The sequence below is a fragment of the Arachis hypogaea genome, chromosome 19 (genome assembly GCF_003086295.3).
Source record: "Arachis hypogaea cultivar Tifrunner chromosome 19, arahy.Tifrunner.gnm2.J5K5, whole genome shotgun sequence".
NCBI classification, from domain to species: Eukaryota; Viridiplantae; Streptophyta; class Magnoliopsida; order Fabales; family Fabaceae; genus Arachis; species Arachis hypogaea.
In genome coordinates this window covers 2,980,169-2,995,486 of record NC_092054.1, presented here as the reverse complement: position 1 = coordinate 2,995,486, position 15,318 = coordinate 2,980,169, and the positions used below count along the sequence as shown (strand labels likewise).

Genomic DNA, 15,318 nt, shown 5'->3' with positions numbered 1-15,318 from the left:
AAAAGTTTTTCCAATTATGTAATCTATAGAATTCATATATGAATTATTATAGTTGGCAATACTTTTTGGTATTTGGCAGCTAGTAAGAAAATGATTGTACAAGTAAGAAAAATCGAATCTTGCAAACGAGCAATAACTCAAATGGTATAGTCTTCTCATATTTATCTAAGAGGTCGCGGGTTCGAGTCGCTCTCTTTTTTATAAAAAAAAATAAAAAATTTAGAGATAAGAGTATTCTAATGATTGAAGCAATTTTTTGTATTATATGATATGAGTATGTTTATTGGGAAAAGAAATTACAAGTTTTATAAAGCATATATATTATATAATATTCTGAAATAGCTTCTTAGATGCACATACATATGACGTTACTGTTAATAAATATGTGGTATGTAGGAAATATACTTAGTTGGTAACTTGGTATACACTATGATATGTTAATATAATAATTTATTAAGAAAAAAGATAAACTATAAATGTTATATGAAATGTCCTCAAATTAAAAGAGGAGATTTATCATAACATAACATATATCAGGTGAATTAATAATTCTCTCTTTACTCATCTGTGAATGGTAAAACTATTAATAATTCATGAAAAAGAATAAATAACTCAATCCCGAACTAACTATTTCAAATTCTTTTCTTGTTCTGAACTATTTCAAATTTTTTTTTTTGTCAAAACGAATGTCTTATAGTGCAGAATTGTTTTTGTTATAGCAGAGGTTTTTTGGTTAATAGATTAGACAACTCTTAATTTTAAGTATCCCAGATAGATTGGACAACTCCCAATTTTAAATACACAGCACACCCACATTTCTCGCAATCAATAGAATTTTCCTCTTTGTCATAATAGAAAACTATTTTTTGGGCTGGGTCATAATATAACACCTTATTAGATATAAAACGTTTAGGAGGAAAGACCCAACAAAGAAGGCCTGTGATGATTTTGTGATTCTACAAAGTAAAGCACAAATAGCTGCAGAGATACAAACTTCTTGTAGTTTGATAAACTTGTAATTTTCTTTTCTTTGGGCTTAGGCCCTCTATGTTTACCAAAAAAAAAGCACAAATAGATGGTGAGGCTTTAACCAAATTTGAGTCGGTCCATTGGTTAGCTCACTAATCTGCTTAGATAAGTATCGAAAATTCGAATCTTTTCTTATGCATGCAATAATTCATTGGCCAATTGCATACCCTTTAATAGAGCTCCAATCCACGATGAATTAGTCCTTAGTCTACTGGACTGCCGAGACTTTAACTCAAGTGGTAAATCATGTGTCTTTTAATATGCTGTATGCAGGTTTGAATTTTAACGAATGTCAAGCAGTGAATAGGAGGTAGGATTCCTTAAGAAAAAAGCACAAATAGGTGTGTATGGTTCCTAACAACTAAGGAGGACCCATTATGAGGAATATATATTGATCCTTAAAAAAAAAGGATATTATAGACAAGTAAAAAACTAAACTCTCTTGAGCAAAAAAAAAATATGAAACTCGTAAAATAAATGACTAATTATCTTGAAGGCTGATTGCCAAAAACAAATGGCCACATTGTGGACACAATTCCTTCCTTTATTCATTCTTCACACAGGAACACTAGAATGTAATAGCTGTGATGTATTTATAGAAGGGAAGAAAAAACAATAAAAAAAAGGAGGAAAAAAAAACTGTACATTTCAAGGAAAAATGATGCATCTAGGTTGGCTTATTTCCACTCTGAGTTCTCTCCAAAATCTTAAAAGCCAGCAATATATTCTCATATAAGGGAACCTAAGTAGCCAAGATGGGGTTTCTTCCTTCATCTATCTCAATAGTTAGTAGATGCTTCGGATCCGACCCGTTTGGACCCTCCAAGTAAAGCGTCGGAAGGTAAGCGTTGTACGCCGGCAGGTAGCGAGAAACGAAATCTCTCACCTGCACAGTGCAAACCATGAAGAAAACAATCTTGTGTTAAGGTCATGAAAAGACATCATTGGTCATTGGTCATTGGTAAACAATTGAATTAATCATGCAAACATAAATAAGGATGTGGAGTTAGTATTCTAAAGGTTTCAAACATAGATTTGGTTCCTCAAATTTTAAATCAGATAGTAGTTTAGTCCTCTGATATTATATTTAGGCATCAATTTGTCATTAAATTGATGGAGGGAGTAATAATAAACGGACCTCATCATCAGACATTCCAGGTTTTCCAGCCTCTCTCATCGCAATCTCAGCCTGCGAATTTGGACAACATGCAACAGAGACGTATGTGTTACGACTAGGTTCCGAATATAAACATTGTACAATTTAGTAAAGGGGTGTCAAAAAGCAGAGCTACCTGCAAACGCCATTGGTAGACACAACTTGGATCCTTAATCTTGATGACTATCCATGATTTTATGAATTTGTCCCATGCATCATAATAACCTTCAAGGTTTTTATTCACAGTTTCTAGCTGAAAAAACAAGCATTTAGAACATAACCTACATAGATCGCATCTTCGGATATTCAATATCAACAGCTCTATAAGCAAACTAAATATGAATTTCAAGTTCTGACCTGAGGATCAACAGCCTTCACAACTTCCATAGGAAGAGGCTTGAAGCCGAGCATCCAACCCTCAAATAACACAACCTAGACAGTCATTCATGCACAATAATTGAAGTATTAAAAACTCGACATCTGTATTTGTTTCATGGCAAGGCTACCCCCAAAAATTTCATTATACTCTTAAGTTTAGTTCAGCCAGAAAACCATTTTTCTTTTTTTCCAAAGCTGGATATCACCAACCTTAGAGCCTTATAAAGAATTCATGTTAATCGACATCAGTAAGATTTGGTCCGTTTGCCTTTACTTCATCGGTTACAACGTGAAATTAATCTGTCAGGAAAAAAGGAAAAAAAAGAAAGGGATTAAGAATTACAATAGATAATATGTTACCGTAAGGGGTCCTTCGACCTCTGGCCAAGTTGAAGGATCAGCACGGTCGCCTCTTCCGTTGAATGCAGACTGCAGAGGCAGAGAAATAAGCATCAGCAACAATGAAGCAAAAATGTATCAAAATAATGAAAATATGTCTAAGCTAAGCCCTTACTTTGTCATATCGAGGTGGCTTTATCTTCATACCTGAAAACTTCAAATGACAATGAATTATGAATAAAATACTTGAAGAAAAAATAAAAAAAATAAACAACTAAATTTTGTCCAAACCTTCTCTTGTCAATTTGGACAGAGCTGTTAAGGTTTCAACAGACAAAGGAAGATCGTGGCTTCCTGCATTTCCTCGGAACTGGGAAGCAACAAGGCAAAAAAAAATTCTAAGCAATCAAAAAATATCTCCGCACAATACTAATCACTTGCTACTCTTCGACAAATCATGTGGATAACTACCTCAAGAAGGGCATTTCCTGGATTAGCTTCTCTTAGTTTACCCTGCAACCAAAATACATAATTTGTCAGCAAAACAAAACAAAAAAAGATCAAGATGGTGGCACTAATGGAAAAGGCACGAGGTGATTGCGATTTTCTTATACCTGACCTTCAGCCGTCAAATAAAAGTCATCTATAGATATTGTTGCCGACTTCCTGAGAATTTCACCATATGATGTATCAGTCATATGTTAGCACACTTCAGACTTCACTTTCAGACAGTAATTAGTACAACAAAGGATAATAAATATACACGATTGCTTCAAAGTTTAAAGCAAACCTGCCAGTCTTCTGAAAAAGATAATCAAGAGCAAAGACAAGGGTCGTCTTTCCACAACCTTGGGGAGCACTAAATCCAATCTGAGCAATAGTGCAGAAATATTTATGATTAATTGATCATCACTAATATTCGGTATAGATGAAGGAAATTAATAGTAAGCTGCATAAAAGAAAATGAAACATTATAAGGAAAGAGAGAAGTGTGCAATACACACCACTAAAGGAGGTATATCTTCTTCATTTTTGAATGTCGACCGATGTTGCTTAATCTGATCTTCACACCAGAGGAAGACCGGTATATAATAGTGATAGATCCTAGCTTTTTGAGGCACCGTTAAGTACAACTCGTTCAACTGAAACAATTGAGATAGCAGCCGACCGTATAACAACCACTTATCTATGGACTCTGCAACCATCTCTGCAGTCACACCTATTTTTTCTAGCAAAGGCCCTGAGCATATAAACTCAAAAAGGTCCTGCACAGAGGAAACTTGAGCCGGTTTCGTAGGGAATACGGAATATAAAGGACCTTGCCTGTATTCATTGATGCCAGCAGTATTTGTTGAATTAAAACCGTGTTGGAGCCATGAATTTCCACTGCCTACAGGAAGCAATTGGAATCATAAATGGTAGCTAATTTTTCGCAACAAAAGATTAACAGCTATTTCAAAGAAGATATGAATTTCGACACAGTTATAGTGTAATGTCAAGTTGTCAATCAATCATACATTGAGGTCTATATTACAAAAATCAAATACTTCTAGCTGTCTTTAATGTTGCAAGTGATTGTATCAAAACAGTCACAGTCATCATAAACACAACACAAATAGTCACTGTTCTTTTCATAATTTCTTATCCTGTTTCTGAATGAAAGAAGTTAGATTATGGTTGAAAGTTGAAACTCTAGCATAACACAAGACCTAATAATCCAACATGCAATCCCAATTTTTTCTAACAGGCTATGAGTTTTGCATAGACCTTAGATTATAGAAACTCCGATACCTTATCATATAAACACTTATCCTAAAAGTTTAAGCTATTCGTTAGAGTCACAGTCTTCAATCTCCAAATTTATAAGAAAAAATCTCAAAATAACAGAGTAAAGATACACCAACACCACTGTTTTAATTAAACAAAATAAAGAGAACTTCTTTAATCAATATGATAAGATAGTTAAACAAGTAGAAATGAGTGAAAATTGAAGGAAGTGGATAGGGGAAAAAAGAAAAAGTACCTGACTTTGAAGAGTGGGTTAGGAAGTGAGAGAGCTTAGAAGAAGAGAAATGCAATTTGAGATTGTTAGAAGAAGGAATGTTGATGTTGTTAGTGTTAGAAGAAGAAGAAGAACAAGTGAAAGATGGCAAAATTGTTGGGTGGCATGGTTGAGATAACACATTCAGAGAAGAAGCCATGTTTCTCTGTGACTCTTCTTCTTCTTCTTCTTCTTCTCTCTAAGAGAGAGAGAGAAAGAGAGAGAGAGAGAGAGAGAGAGAAATGAAGGAGTGTTAGCCGCAGAGTTGAAAAATCAGGTTTTGTCGTTGACCCATTGAGGAACTCTTGTTCATTCATAAGCACATGATCATGATCACGATGATGATGATTGGGTCAGGAGAACCATAAAAATTCAAACCCCAAAAAAGAGAAAAAAGAAATCTTTTAGGTTGATTTAGACAAAATTCATGAGAAATTTTATCATGGCAGTGAAAATGCTCACCTTGTTCTGTGACGGTGTGATTGAAGGTTCGATTTTCACCCATGAAAATGGAATCTTTTTCAATTGTTTACTTCTTCGAAAAGAGTTCAGAGTTGAGAAGCAAATTAGTTATTGCTATGAAAGGTAAAATTCGTGATTTCGATTAAATAATAATAATAATAACAATAAATAGAATAAAAAATATTATGTGAAAATTAGTTTTTTAATATTAGTCGTGTAATTTGAGTTAATGATAGTAATATTTTTTATTTTTAATACTAATAATATTGTTATATTGGTCTTTAGCAATTATCTTGTCTAAAAGTGGAAGGAGGATTTTTTGTAATAAAAAAACAGTTTTTAAGAATTTTAGTATGTTTGAGAAATTGTTTTTAGTAAATTTATATAAAAAAATTGAGATGTTACGATTTTCTATTTTTTCATAAAGTGTTTGAAGGTGAAATAAAATATTTTAGTATTATAATTATAATTAAATGTAAAATAACTTTACTTTTTTTTAAATGATGCTTTGGAAAATGATCAACTAAGAAAGGAAAAATCTTTAGATAAATTTTCCAAATAATCTCATACCAAGAAACTAAACACAACATCATAGTCAAGCAGAATGAAAATTTTTTTTTTTAATTATTATTATTATTTTAAAATAAACATACATTAAGAGAGTTGTGCTACAAATAAAATCTAAAATAATTGAAGATAAAACATTATCAGTTCCAAACAATGGATAATTGATAGCAAAGTAAAACTATAAAAGCAGAACATGCTATAAGAACCCAATTGTCCAAAGCATAAGATAGTGTCATTTTGATACACAAAAATTCAAAAATATCCAAGGCATAAAGATAATGTCATTTTGTTACACCCCACTAAATAATTAAAACCATGCAACTTTTGAGTTCAAAAGATGTTCCAAAGGCCTAAGATCTTGTCATTTTGTTACATCCCCACTGAACAATAATAATATTCATCACATTTGAGTTTGAGAAATGTCACAACAGTGCATAAGATGTTGCATTTTGTTAAGAAATTATCCAAGGCAAGAAGGTGCCTAATCTTGGCTTTGTGGTTCTATCTCAAACAACTCAGCATGAACCCTAGCCAAAATGATGAAATAATGTATTTACAAAGATATTCAGAAAAGAATAGGATAAAAAAAATGAATGGAAAGATTAGATTAGAAACAAGATTTTCTGTGATGAGTAGTGTACATATAACTTAGGAGTCCCTTTTTGCATTTAATTGTCAATCTCAATCATTGATAAATCTTCATTCTTCAGAACATAGTTTCAGGTAGTTTTGGTGGAGACAAGGACCCTACATATTTAAACTGAAAACACAAAATCAAATGTTGTTTTTAGTTGCTTCTTCGCGAAGTTATGAAAATAGAAAACACTGAAACTAAAAATATGAACCAAATAATGCACAAAAGTTGTACCTTGTCTTGACTGTACTTCGAGCGAATCGCAGTTAGAGGGCATCCATTGATATTCAACTGCAGATCTTGTAATGCAAGAACTGTGGTTTTCAAATCTGATGCTTTGTAACAAGCATAGTGCTGAAGAGTTGGACTCTGTTTCATAAACAATGGTTTTTTGTTTTTTTACTTTGCTTCACATGCAAGTAAAGAAGACATGAATTAGAGACAGTACTAACCCATGGATGTTTTGACTGATCCAATGTCCATTTGGCAAGGAACACAGCTGATGCAGCAATGGTAGATGGAAGGAAATTCAAGAAACTATATTCCATCAATGTTAGTTCAGCTAGATAGTTGGCCAAGTACTCCAATTCAAGGCTCGGACTCTGCGAAAATTTTCGGAAGATGAGTTTTGCGAAAACTAACTCTTAAAGCCTACTTTTCACAGTATGGATTGAGAATCAAATATGATACTATATGATACGAAAATATGACAAGTTTATAAATGATTATGAACAAATATTATAATAAAATGTTAAAGAAAATGTTATTTTTCACCTTAGATGATGCTTGAGCAGCTTGAAGAAACCTCCTAAAAAAACCAAGAATGTAGCAAGGAAATTGCATTAAGGATCTTCAAAATCACATTTTGAAATTCCCTTTATCATAGGGATATGAAAAATTATTACCTGAGGAAACTTATTGTAGTGGGAGCAAAAAGCTGATATCCAGAAGATTTCAACACTTGGCTCTCCATTTTCAGTACCTGCAGTTTACAATAACTATACATTGCAAATGGTTCCAAAATCTATGCATAATCATGTGTATATATATGTAAAAGAAACTGCAGTCATTAATTTCTAATTAGTTTAATTATTATGCACTATCAGTGTAAAAGAGTTTTGCAATGGACATACCTCTGCTTTCGTGTATGTGTTGTCTGTGATGTAGCAAAAATCTTCGATTCGTGGGGCATTAATTTCTTCATACTTCCTTCAATCACAGAAAACAGAAATTGACATCTTCAAATACATTAAAATGACTGATAAAAGTTCTTAAAAATAAGAGTACTAAGAATACTTGTTATAATTGATGTCAATTAGCATAAGAAGCATGTTTCACCAATGGCTAAATTTGGAATCACAGCAGCATCAACTTAAATGAAAAACTCAATTTTAATATCCTGATAAAAGGGCTCATTTGAAGAATATGAATGCAAATTCATGAAAAGTCTTCATTGAATTCGAGAACTCACGAGGCGATTAACATGCATGTGATCCCAAGTAGCTGAAGTCTCTGTCTTTCTATGTAATTTCTGGAGAGAAACCAATCTATGAGATACACAGTGAGATAAAGAGTGTCTAGTCCCAATCTGTATTCCTCAGAAACCTGAAAAAGTAACATTGGAAGGAGTAAAAAACACAATTTGGCTTATGTAATACAAAGAAAAAGTTTCCATTTCTTTTGCTTTTTCTCATAAATTTGTTAAGTTACATGTCTCCTCAGTAAATTAAAATCTCCATTGTACTCATGGAATCTCTATGATATTTTCACATTATTTTCGTGGCATTATGATATCTGTAACACTAGTATCTTTAGCTACACTTTACATTCCATCATTGTATTATTTGAGAAAAATTAAATTATGCAAACCTCTACAAGCCAATCGACCAGTATCCCGCGCATGCTTTGAGTGATGTCGTGCTGCTTTGTGTCCATAAAGTTAGGATTCGGCCTTCTTGCGAGCTGGAAAAGAAAAATACATTACACAAACAAGTTCAAGACAACAAAATATATAAGAAAAGCATATGATATGACAGAATAATTATGCTAATTATTCCAGTTGTATGAAACTATTAGAATTCAGGAACCTCATAATGTTATAAGACTCATCATGCCAATTATAAAGTTTATAACTATCTTCTGCTTATTAAGAGCAAGGTTTCTTAGGGTGATAGAGGCAATAAGATGCATAGTTCCTAGTAAGCTGGTACAAAGATGGGTACAAGGTTTGTTTCGATACACAATTCACTACCTTTTTGAGATTAAATTACAAGCATTCCTTCAGAAAATTTGGTATGCAATGTACAGAGAAATGAGAACACCAAGGTAATTAGTAATGATCACAAAGCAGAAGAGTGCTGCACATGGTGGCATGAAATTTATAACACAAACCTCATAAACTCGCAAGGTGTTATAGATATCAGCAGCATAGAGGCTGCACAACTGAGGATCTTCATTATCATCATCTATGTTAGCAATCTCTGGATCCCTTAATGCAATTGGAAAAGGGCTACACTTCTTGGCTGCAAAAATTTCAAAGTACTGCATGTCAGTAAAAGTATACAACAGAGAAAAAGACATGAAAAAATGTCAATAGTGAAAGTTATTCACTTTGTTATGGCACAAAAAACTCATAACTCAACATCCCAATGAAAATTGTCAATTGAATGCATAATGACTAACCATGATCAGTACAATATGCTTCCAAAAATCATTAACCAGGATACAAATAAAAGTTCAATTGTTTCCAAATATATGTCAGCTATGTTATCACCAATGAGAATTTGCACTTCATAGAACTTGGTACTTGTGAAGAGATATATCATAACAACATCAACAAAGATGTTTTATGTATATGATTTTCAAATCACATTTGCCAACCCACTTTCTATCACTTTATTGTTAATAAAACAAATATCACTTTATATACATCATGATCTATTTTTGAAAAAGACAATATTCAATATGGTAACTAAAATCACAAAAGTTAGAGTATTTAAATTTTAAGAATTGCATACACCCTACTTAATATGCAGGGTAACATATAAACATTGCAGACTTGGGCTGTGATAAAAAAAAAACAGCAAAAACCTTTCTTCTGCGAAATCAAAGGCAGAGGAGAGATTCCTGATACATGAGTTTTATCATCCTTGCCACTCTCTTTCACACTTAGCCTAATGAGTGCATTGTTTTCTGAATTAATTGAACAAGATGCATCTTCTGATTTAAGACCTGGCTCCGGAAAACTCTTTGTTTTGCAGTGAACTCGAACATGTTGCTGCGCAGCAGCAGAAGGCGCCACTTTGGAAACATTGATTCGACTAGCCTTTGCCAGCTTGCTCTTCTTACCCTGGCAGTAGTCACAAACATCACTCTTCAGCAAGGACAATGATAGTGAGAAACCTTCCATGAATGCAGTATCAATCAACCAACAAGAAAATACTTTTGTTAAGAACCTGAATTTTAGTTGAATTGAAACAGCTCCTGTATGTATTCTCACAGAAAACATTAGTAACATCCTGAAGAACAGCTCTCTTCTTGCGCTGAAGACAAGCATTATCAGAAACTGCTCTTTTTGGATTGGCTCGCAGCTGCGGCTGCTTCTGATTCTTCTGCTTTGCTGGTTCCTTCAGTGGTGGAAGCTGTCCTGATGCACGAAATGCAGCAGCTCGAGCACGAGTCAATCGACAAGGGAGCTCTCCAGCTTTCAAAGTGACACTATTTTCTTTCATGTCTGCAAAGATTCTGTTCCACAACAGAAAACAGTGCAGACACTAAATCTTGATGTAAGAATAATCCTGCAACCAGAATGCATTATATTCTAAGTAAGAAAACAATATAATTTTTAAGTGGTTAGAGGTTTTAAGTGGATCAACAAAACAACCTCAAAGCAACACCAATTCACTAAGAACTATCAAGCACCTGCATCAACTTAAGCTTTTCTTGCTCTATGTTTTGAAATTCAGAAAGTGAGTAAGTATGTAGATCAAAACCAAGCATATCATAACTGTTTGAATCACAACATAATTCAATTTATCCCTAAACAACAAACATTAAGCATAACTATAGAAAGAGACAAAGACACAGAGACTCTTTTATTACAATAGAAAGCAGATCAAGATAAGGCCTAATTGCAGCAAAATATTCATATACTTGAAAAAGAATGATTAAGATTTTATGGACAATGAAAATTCTTCTAAACAAACAAAAAATAATAAATCTATCATGAATATTTTTGTGGGGTGAGTTCCATTGAGAATGTCTTGTCAATAACATAAGTTTATTTGAAAGAAAAATAAAAAAGATGCCTAATTAAAAAATTATACATGTAAAAGAAGTTAAAGAACAAAGAAATTAAACAATTCTCATCCAATGAAAAAATCAAGCTCTTGTGCAATGTAACAGCTACATGAAAAAAAAAATTAAATAAAATAAAAGACAAAAATAAAAAAGGTTAAACATTAAGAAGCAGTAAGAAATAAAATGCTAAAATGTTATCTTTAAATATTTCATCTCAACCACATTCAAATGAATACTCTTACACACTCTTACTTAAGCCACATTGTTCTTACATCTTCAGATAGTGAAAAAATCATCTAAAAAAACCCCAACTTTCTATTCATTTCTTGACTTTTGTAGCATTTTGACTATTTTCTATCAAACCTATGTAGCAAAAATCAAAATTAGCCAACATTAACCACAAACTCACTTCAAGATTCTTCATTTTACTTCAAATCCAAAGGCTTTACCCTTACAAAATTAATAACCCAGAAAAAAAAAACTTTTTTTAATCATTTTTTTCAGCTTGAGTTGAGAGATAATGCAAATGATGAAGTATAAGGACCTGGGTCTATCTATATCTTGAAAGCTCCATTACCACCACCTCCATTGAAGAGAGATAGAGGTAGGAGCTCAGAGAGAGAAAGCTCCAAAGTTCTTTTCTTTCTTCTCTTTTTTCTTTGAAAGAAGAAGCTTTTGGAATGGGAAGAGACTGAGCGGGATGTGGATGTTTAAAAATCTTGTCCAAAACAATGGTGGAGAATGAAAGAGAACTTAATAGAAAGAGAAAAAGAAAAATAATTTGTTATTGAAATAATAATATAATAAAAAGGGGACACAGTGGCAGTTGTTGACCATTTGTTTGACTAAGACAGTTCATTCAGAATGTAACAGACAAGTAATTTAATTTATGGTAGGATTTGCAGTAAGATTAGGGTAAGATCTAGTACTACATACTAGTTGTTTTGAATATATATGCATGCAGCTTTTTATTTTATGTTTCAAGTAATTTTCAAAGTGATTCCTATGTATGTTTTATAAAATAAAGGTTCAATTGAAAAAACTGAATTTATTGATTCTCAAAATTATAAATGAATTTTTATTTTATTATTCTCTTATATTATTTATTATGAATCAATTTATGCAAGAAGACAGTCAGATAGATGGTGGTGCGACCACCGAGAATGTTTCCCTGAGATTAGGGGTGGAAACAGGCCAGGCCAGGCCAGGTTTTGCTCTTAACAGGCCTGGCCTGTCATACAGTTGATTGACCTGAGCCTGGCCTGCAGCCTGTTATAGGCTTTTTATAAAGTACTAGGCCTGACCTATTATTCAACCTGGCCTGGCCTGAAGCCTGTTAAAAGGCCTGCTAATTTTTTTTTACAAAAATAAAAATATTATTTAAAAAAATTATTTTTTAATAAAAATAGTTATATGTAATATGTCATATATTTAATATTTGTAAAAAAAATTTAAACTTTTAAGATATTTAAAATATATAAAAATATTTATAATAAAATATAATAAATTTAAAATATCTCATAATTTTATTAATAATAAATAATTATTTATATATTTAATTATATTTTAACAGGCCCAGACAGGCCTGACAGGCCTATAAGGCTAATTAGTGAACCTGGGCCTGGCCTATTAATGTATTAAGGCTTTTAAAAGAGCCTAGGCCTGTACCTATTTTATAACAGGCCAGGCCAGGCCAGGCCAAACACAGGCCAGGCTACAGGCCCCTGGCAAGCCGCCTGGCCTTTTTCCACTCCTACCTGAGATAGTTAGCTATAATGCTATTTTGTAAGTCGGAGGACTCTTACAGAAGTATCGAGAACACATATAGCTAGCATATGCTCCTGTAAATCAAAGAATTCTTACAGTAAATATGAATCAATTTATTTTACAAAACTAAAGTCATGTTAGTCATTGGAATGTAATTTATATCAATACTTATTTGTAAGTATGATTAAAAAAATAAGACATTTTTATTTTAAAAATTTGCTGATTTTATGTCAAGTGATTTTTTTTTAATATTTTGTAAATAGCCACAAAAAATTTTAAAAAATAAAAAATATAGATATCAATTTTTGTTTTGATTTTTAGTATATACCTTCTAAATAGTTACTAATATTTTCATAAAAATTTGGATCAAACACATAAATTGTTTGTCAAATATTAAAAACATGTGTCACTTATAAAAATATATTTTTTATTATTTTTATGACATTTAATTTTTTTTTTAGATTTATTCATTGTTTGTTTTTTTGAATTAATTTTATTAGCAATACAAATTTTTTTGTTATTATTTTAGAAATTTATTGACACTTCTAAAACGGCAAAACCTTCCATACATGCAAATTGAGTTAGAATTAGTATACTATATATAGTTCTTGGTGATAGAATTTGCAATTTGGTGAATATGGTGAACTTCCAAATATATATATTTTTAGTTCAACTATTGATATTAGTTTTTTTTTTTTTTTTTTCAAGATATTTCCCCTTCTTGTATTGTCAATTCACAATGTGAAATGTTAGGTGAAGGGGTGAGATAACTAATAACTTGAAAGTTGAAACATCCCAAATATTCAAATGTCTTAATAGTTAATACACACACTATAGCACCAAAGGCACAAGAGAGAGTTAGTTATGGTAGCTAGATGCATGGAAGTGTGTTAAAATAGTAAAAGACAAAGCAATTGAATTGAAACATTTCAAAAAATTTTGAATTTTTTTGGAACATGTATAAGATAAGGAAGATTAAGGAACACGGGAACAATAATTTGATATCATTAGCACGTGACTTAGCAACTTTATGATAGAAGATATATAACCAAACCCCTTTGAATATTCTCATTAGTTCTAGCTACACTTATTGTTAATTTTTTAGTCCTAAGTTTTAGAATAGCTAAATATGTATGCATTACTATTTAAATCCAATTTATTTAAATTTAAATGTAGACCAATAGAATCATTCACCAAGGTGGTCCATGATAAGCTAAGATGGTAAATGTGTTTAAGTCAACTAAGATCCAAAACTAGTACACTACAATTCTCTCTGTAGTAGTTTCCCCTTTTTAGTTTTTAGCTTTTAGGTGAAGAAAGTAAAAACATAGCTTTATTTCCAATGAGACTCACATGGTTAAAGCAATATTTTGTTAATTAAAGCAGGATTGATACTTAATTATTCTTATTCATAGTTTATTTACTAAAAGTAAATTGAGATACATCTAATCCATAGGGTAAGCGGCTGATAAATATTAGTTATGTCAAATTGATAATATAATTTATAAATTTAGCCTTTAGAAGGTTGTTTATGTCATGTGAGTTCAAATTTTATTTTGGATTAAACTTTTTTAAAATAAAAAATTGATAATATAATAAAATAATACTTTGATAATAGAACTCACACATGATAAAAATTATAAATTTATTAGTGATTAAAATATTATTTTATTAGTTTACTAATTTTTTTTATTTTAACTTTTTTTCATTCGGATTAAATGAAACATTACATGCCACTGGATATATTAGCACGTATAAATCTCATTTTCTCGAAAATAAATAATTGGTTTAGGACAAAAGAGGATAATAATAATGATGGATTTATCTATCTAGGTTTTACTATTCGTCTATTCCATATCAATTTAAAATTTAAGATCTAAAAATAACGAAATCGTTATTTTTCATCAATAAAATAATTTATTTTATATTTTTGTTCTGAAAAAATTATTTAGTCACCTAATTACTCAATTAGTTAGTTAAAACAAAAATATTATTTATACACTAAAATTAGTCACCCCACCATGTATTTGTGTATAAATATGTGTTGTAAATTTAGTTTATTTTTAATATATATTTTGTATTTCAACAAATATTTTATACTGGTAATTGATTTTAGTGTACATATAGTATAATCGTAGTTAAAATTTATATTCTATGCATTATCTCATTCACTTGTATATATTCATTCATCAATTACAAAGAACATCACTAATTCACCATCAAGTTTATTTACACTCCTTCATTCTATGCCGTTGATGAAATCAAAACATGAATAGTGTTTTCAAATAAAAATCTCTCTAATAATGGATTAAAAAAAAAAAAAACAAACCAATGCAAGACAATCACCAACAGGGATATGAAGAACGAATACAAGGCTTAGAATGAGAATGAGAAGAAGAAACCAAGAGAGCTTGAACCAGAAAAGGAATACATAAGCACAGGCAACTATGGAAATAGATGGGGGCAGAATTCAAAGTGAAGAAAACTTCATATGCAAAGGAATAATGTATAGTTGAATGCAAAAGAATGTAGAGGCTGCTAAGCAGTTCTGCTGATCACAATAAAATTTATCAGCTAAAACTGTCGTGGATTTGAAAAAACCTGTGTATAATTAGAGCTCTAAACAGGTTTATAAAGGGTCTAACC

General features: G+C 31.5%; 2 protein-coding genes across 7 annotated transcripts; both read right to left on the bottom strand.

Moving 5' to 3' along the window:
• Nucleotides 1-1,530: 1,530 nt before the first annotated feature.
• Nucleotides 1,531-5,370, bottom strand: LOC112776881 (D-glycerate 3-kinase, chloroplastic). Its single transcript, XM_025821154.3, has 12 exons — nucleotides 4,926-5,370; nucleotides 3,907-4,292; nucleotides 3,693-3,772; nucleotides 3,517-3,568; nucleotides 3,374-3,415; nucleotides 3,194-3,272; nucleotides 3,078-3,109; nucleotides 2,924-2,992; nucleotides 2,543-2,617; nucleotides 2,322-2,438; nucleotides 2,168-2,218; nucleotides 1,531-1,915 (listed from the first exon to the last, which is right to left on the bottom strand). The coding sequence occupies exons 1-12, from the start codon at nucleotides 5,101-5,103 to the stop codon at nucleotides 1,772-1,774; spliced, it is 1,305 nt and encodes a 434-aa protein (XP_025676939.1). The 5' UTR covers nucleotides 5,104-5,370; the 3' UTR covers nucleotides 1,531-1,771.
• Nucleotides 5,371-6,353: 983 nt separating this feature from the next.
• On the bottom strand, nucleotides 6,354-11,638 carry LOC112779475 (cyclin-A2-4). 6 transcript variants are annotated; one of them, XR_003190719.3, is made up of 13 exons: nucleotides 11,450-11,638; nucleotides 10,062-10,403; nucleotides 9,697-9,955; nucleotides 8,998-9,128; nucleotides 8,476-8,568; nucleotides 8,078-8,211; nucleotides 7,740-7,815; nucleotides 7,512-7,588; nucleotides 7,381-7,414; nucleotides 7,059-7,208; nucleotides 6,841-6,975; nucleotides 6,614-6,732; nucleotides 6,354-6,499 (listed from the first exon to the last, which is right to left on the bottom strand). XR_003190719.3 is itself a non-coding variant. In XM_025823760.3 (12 exons), the coding sequence occupies exons 2-12, from the start codon at nucleotides 10,335-10,337 to the stop codon at nucleotides 6,679-6,681; spliced, it is 1,419 nt and encodes a 472-aa protein (XP_025679545.1). In that variant the 5' UTR covers nucleotides 10,338-10,403; nucleotides 11,450-11,638; the 3' UTR covers nucleotides 6,354-6,678. The 6 variants fall into 6 exon arrangements, 4 of the variants coding, with proteins under 4 accessions (XP_025679545.1, XP_025679546.1, XP_072084970.1 ...); XR_011878106.1 differs by having other exon boundaries at nucleotides 9,838-9,955; nucleotides 11,450-11,631; XM_025823760.3 differs by having other exon boundaries at nucleotides 6,354-6,732.
• Nucleotides 11,639-15,318: the final 3,680 nt, after the last annotated feature.